The sequence below is a fragment of the Anabas testudineus genome, chromosome 14 (genome assembly GCF_900324465.2).
Source record: "Anabas testudineus chromosome 14, fAnaTes1.2, whole genome shotgun sequence".
In the NCBI taxonomy this organism is placed as follows: Eukaryota; Metazoa; Chordata; class Actinopteri; order Anabantiformes; family Anabantidae; genus Anabas; species Anabas testudineus.
The window spans coordinates 15,660,387-15,665,203 of record NC_046623.1 but is presented as its reverse complement, the minus strand read 5'-3'; the positions used below and the strand labels follow the sequence as shown (position 1 = coordinate 15,665,203).

At 39.8% G+C, this 4,817-nt stretch overlaps 1 protein-coding gene across 1 annotated transcript; it reads right to left on the bottom strand.

Moving 5' to 3' along the window:
* Positions 1 to 932: 932 nt before the first annotated feature.
* Positions 933 to 4,272, bottom strand: LOC117152952 (adhesion G-protein coupled receptor G6-like). The gene is made up of 5 exons (XM_033326345.1): positions 4,186 to 4,272; positions 3,421 to 3,622; positions 2,585 to 2,686; positions 2,262 to 2,435; positions 933 to 1,660 (listed from the first exon to the last, which is right to left on the bottom strand). The coding sequence occupies exons 1-5, from the start codon at positions 4,270 to 4,272 to the stop codon at positions 1,524 to 1,526; spliced, it is 702 nt and encodes a 233-aa protein (XP_033182236.1). The 3' UTR covers positions 933 to 1,523.
* Between the last annotated feature and the right edge of the window lie 545 nt (positions 4,273 to 4,817).

Genomic DNA, 4,817 nt, shown 5'->3' with positions numbered 1-4,817 from the left:
GGTTATGCACCACACTGAAGTAGGTCATTCTATGATTGGTGGGTGGTATCACAGTGCTCAAAGGCTTACAGTACTGTTTCATAGCCAAACACACATACCCATTGACCAAAAAGCCAGTCTTTGTATGGAGACACTATTATGAGCGGGTAATTATTTTGTGTTTTACTATTTAGTGTTTAATGTCATTCACCACAATTTGATTTAAAACATTTTGTGATTTACCATTATTTATTATGTTCACATTTTTACCCACAGCAGGTCACGTGTTTGAGGTTCAGGAGGGCAGATAAGCAGCTTTAGCATTAGCATCTTCTTCTCTGCTCCAGTCTGCTACACTTCGCCTTGCTGTGCGTAGCCCTTCACCTATTTCTCATTATGAAATTACGTTAAATAAGAATTCCACAAATGTACTAATCAAGCAGAAATAATTGGGCCAACCACGCTCAAAAACATATTTAAAAGGAAACTGTACTGATGCCAGGGTGTTAAATGAGGCCTTTGACAGCACCTCTCCACATTCAGATATGTTTTGAAGCATATTTCTACTAAAACATATTAATGAGTGTTACTGGTTTAATCTGAAACATCTGCACTTCAAAAACTATGACTTAAAATCAAATTATATTAACACTATTCTGCCTATTTTAACTAATAATGAAAAAAAAGATATTCATGTAGCACACATTTAATTTGAGCCTCTACAATGGTCAAACCCAGTCAGATCAGTTCGGTCCTCATTGGACAAAATATTACCAACACATCTCAGTATTAGAGAAAACTGTTCACCACCTCCTCATAAATATCTTGTCAACAAAAATAAGCTTTGTAAAAGTAGAATTTCTGGCAGAACTGATTCCATTCGATTGTGCAGGTGCCAGTGAGTGAGTAATGAACCACTGCTGCACTAGTTTGGTATCATCTTGTGTGTGGAATTCAGAAATTAAGCAACAAATGGAGCCTAAATTAGATGATAACTATTTTTGGAAAGTCACGTGTTTATTCCAAAGGTGTCTAAATGCTCACACACATGAGATCAGTCACGTTCAGGTGTCGTACTCTTTACATGAAGCGACAAAGGAGATTATTATAACTATAAAGAATAATTCTGTAACTGAGGAACACACTGATAGAAACAGGTAAAGGAGGAGCACTTGCATCATCTTAAATTTAAAATGTTATGATTTTTTCATACAAAGTGTGTGGTTCATTGTCACCATGGCTCCACTCACCAGTTGCTTGGCAACCAGCTCCTCCTTGGAACTGTTGCAGCTTCTCATGTCTTCATAATTACAGGTTTGTTTACAATATTTAGCTAAAACCTAAAACAATAGAATTGCTTGATAACATAATCTAATGGAGCTGAAATACAGCAGTGCTATGCTATTAAATTTGGTTTGAGACTCATTACATTTCTTAGTGGACTATGTTAAAATACAGATTTTCAGGCATTTGCATGACAGTTTCAGGGATTTGCATGTCATACAGCTTTATGGATGGAAATGCATGTGTATCTTCTGCATGTTTTATATTTGTTCTTGCTGGCTTAGCAAGTGGTTCCTCCAGCCAGGTGTTGGGTTCATACCCCTCTGGGAAGGCAGAGCTCCTGTACCTGAGGGGTTGCACTGGGCTCGAGGCAGAACCAGGGAATTCACAAAAAGGCCTGTAAGATAATTAAACATCTGTGAACAACGTGTTAAACAGATAGAGGTGGGCTGGGAATGTGTGCAGAAGTTAAAATGAATTGTCAAGTTACTCTTATCTCCTTTTAGTTGTTTAAACCGGCTTAATTTCACTATTTAACATCGGTGCAGTCTCATTAATGTATGCAGTGACCTTCACTTTGATTCTGGCAGCTGAGAGACTTTGCTCTTTGACTAAATCTGTCATACGATCTTATTATATTGTACACTGCCCGTCCAAAGTCACCACCTGGATTTAACTAGGCAAATAGGTTAGAGCCTCCCACTGGATAATTACTGCATTGATGATTTTTTAGTTGCCAACAAGTTATTTAACTCTTAACTGATGCAGTGTGTAGCTTCTCATTTCTTAAACAACCATGTCTGAAGACACATCCTGTGGTCGAGGACAAGATGTTAATCTGTTTCAGAAGGGCCAGATTACTGGCATATTTTACACTAGATGAGGTTTAAGAAATCCATTAAGTGGATTATGTGAAAAGAAGTTAGACCAATGAGTGATGAAGTCATGACTTTAGTAAGGACTGCTCCCGCTTTGGAATAAATGTTTGGTTTCCTCACCCAGGTTTGGTCTCTTACAAGATGAGTCTCTGTGGCTTGAGTCGGAGGAAGCTGAGGTGCTGTCTGTGGAGCTGGACTTGACCGACCGGACTGAAGGTACTGATGCTGCTGATGCTCGGGGAGGATGTGATCTGGGTTTTGGTACCACTCCGACTGAATTCGAGTTGCTCCACTCTGCATGACGATAACGAACACAGGTAATCAATTTATTTTATAGTAAGTAATACACCTTAGTAGTAGTATTACTAGTAGTAATTTAAGAGCCTTACAAGTTGCTGTAAAAGTAGCTTTAAATTAATGGATAGAGCTACAGTATAATGTACCAGAGTACTCGTCAAGTCGAAAAGGGCCAACACACAGGTGGATCCTCCACTGCTTCCTGACATTCTCCTTCATCAGACAGTGGAAGAGGAAAATGAAAAGTCCTGAAACACAGAGAAAGGCGAGATAAAGTTGTGAGCTTTCGTGGCTCTATTTGTTTGGTGGCTTTATTGTTCGCTGTGCAGACATTGTTGATTTGTCCTTGAGCAAGGCGTTTTGCTCAAAGAGGTAAACAGTGGAGGTCTTTTGTTGCATCACTTGCAGATAAAAAAGAAAGTAAAATATTGTAACAAAGACCAGCCAAGGTAAAAGCAGTTGTGAAATAGTTGCATCATTCAGCCTCTGTTTGATTCCTTTGAGTTTTTTATCTGGGTGTTCTGTTGGTTTCTTTTGAACTATGAATGTGTGGTCAGCAAACGCTCTCGCAATAAATAAACACACAGGAACGCTCACAATGGGCCTTATTCAAGAATGACAGAAGTAAGAGGCAACAATTTGAAAACTCTCACACACACACACACACACACACACTAGTCGTTGATTCTTGTTTCTTTCGGCCATTTCACCTTGATCAAGGCCACCTGTTCACGAGCAGGTGTGTGTGTAACATAGTCAAAATGTATACATGTTAAATCCTGCTAAATGGGATAACAGCGCCATCTGCTGTCAGAACGTATCTGCACATAGTAGTAGCAGCAGGGGATTATGGGTAATCCTGTAAAGCGTTTGTGATTGATGCATTTTGTTATCATTCATTTGTATTTTATACTTCCTCTATTTACTCTAACAACACTTGTATCATACAGCTTTTAGGCTGTACAGTGCAGAAGAGATTAACCTTGGAGGCTGTTGAGTCCAGAGAACATGTACAGCAGAACTACTCTGGCTGGCCCCCAGGTAAAGAAGCCAACAGTCCACGTCAGTCCAAGCAGCAAGGTGATACTGGCAACTCCCTTCAGGTCATGCATCAGTCCACTACGTGTCCCGGCTGGACTGTTGACTCGCATGTGGCGAATCTGCATCAGAACCACCACAAAAACCTAAAAGGAGATTCAAACAAGGCTTAGAGATTAAATTACAAGGAAGCAACTGAGCCATGTAGCTATTCCTCCTATATCTGTGTAATAGTGTATAATAATAATAATAAACTTCATGAAATGTTTTAGGCTTTACCGCAGTGTTGAAGAGGAAAACCAGCACAGCGTAGGCAACCACAGACACATAAAATGTCACATTGTCCTGCAGCCAGCAGCTGAGAAAACACATTTTAAAAAAGAGGGTTAACTTTAAAGTACTTATGGATGAGTAATATAGATTTAAAATAATAATCTAAAAACCAAATTTATCATGAACATCTAATATTATAGCACAAAGAAACATGAAAACGCTCTCCTGCATCACTCTCTCTGGTGAAGAAGCAGAACCCTTTGGTCCTGTTAGTTGTGAGGTGGACGTCTAGCTATTCCTGAACAACGTGGGCATTATCCTGATAAAAGAGGTCATTACCATAAAGGAGTCTAGCGAAACCCCTGGACTGCTTGTTTGATTATGTAGAGTATGTGACACATGGCAAAGTGATGTCTCCTTAAATGCCTTGAATTACCCAAAGCATCACACTATCTTCTCCGAGCCCCAGTAGCTCTTCTGTTGGCTCAGACCAGATGGGATAAGCTTCATTTCCCCCAAGCATCGCGTAGCCAATGCCCTATTGCTGATCTGACTCATGATTTGTGCTCAGGATTTTACACCTGCCCACTTCTCCTGTGTTCGTCACATTGACACTGACTGATCATAATGTTTTGCTAATCTGTGTTGAATGTATTTGATTTAAAAATCTCAGACTCTGTTTCAAAGATGCATCAAGACACTGAAAATGAATTTAGGTTGAAGCCAAAACTCACAAGCTGTCAGAGTTGTCTAGTGTATCTAAGCTTGACTGACTATCTGTGTAGAGGTGGCTGCCGTAGGCCTCTTTGTTCACGATGAGAACCAGGATGCAGATCACTAGGGGCAGCCCTGGGGGAAGAGTTTAAATACTTTTACAGCATTTGTCAGCCTCAAAAAGGATAATCATAACAATTATCTTGTTTGAATTATTCATGAGCTTCACTGAAATGTTACAGCAACCAATTTAAAGTCAGTCGGTTGAACACAAGCCTCACCCCATCCCAGAACACAGAACTTGAGGATATATGACGGCACGTAGACGTTGAAGACTTTGACGAGAGCAAAGTA

Coding starts and splice junctions, on each gene's coding strand:
- LOC117152952 (XM_033326345.1), bottom strand. CDS start 4,272: ATGCTTGGGGGAAATGAAGCTTATCCCATCTGGTCTGAGCCAACAGAA. Junction 3,623..4,185: donor AAGATAGTGTGATGCTTTGG/GTAATTCAAGGC, acceptor ATCTCCTTTTAG/GTTTTTGTGGTGGTTCTGAT. Junction 2,687..3,420: donor TGGACTCAACAGCCTCCAAG/GTTAATCTCTTC, acceptor TCTGTGTTTCAG/GACTTTTCATTTTCCTCTTC.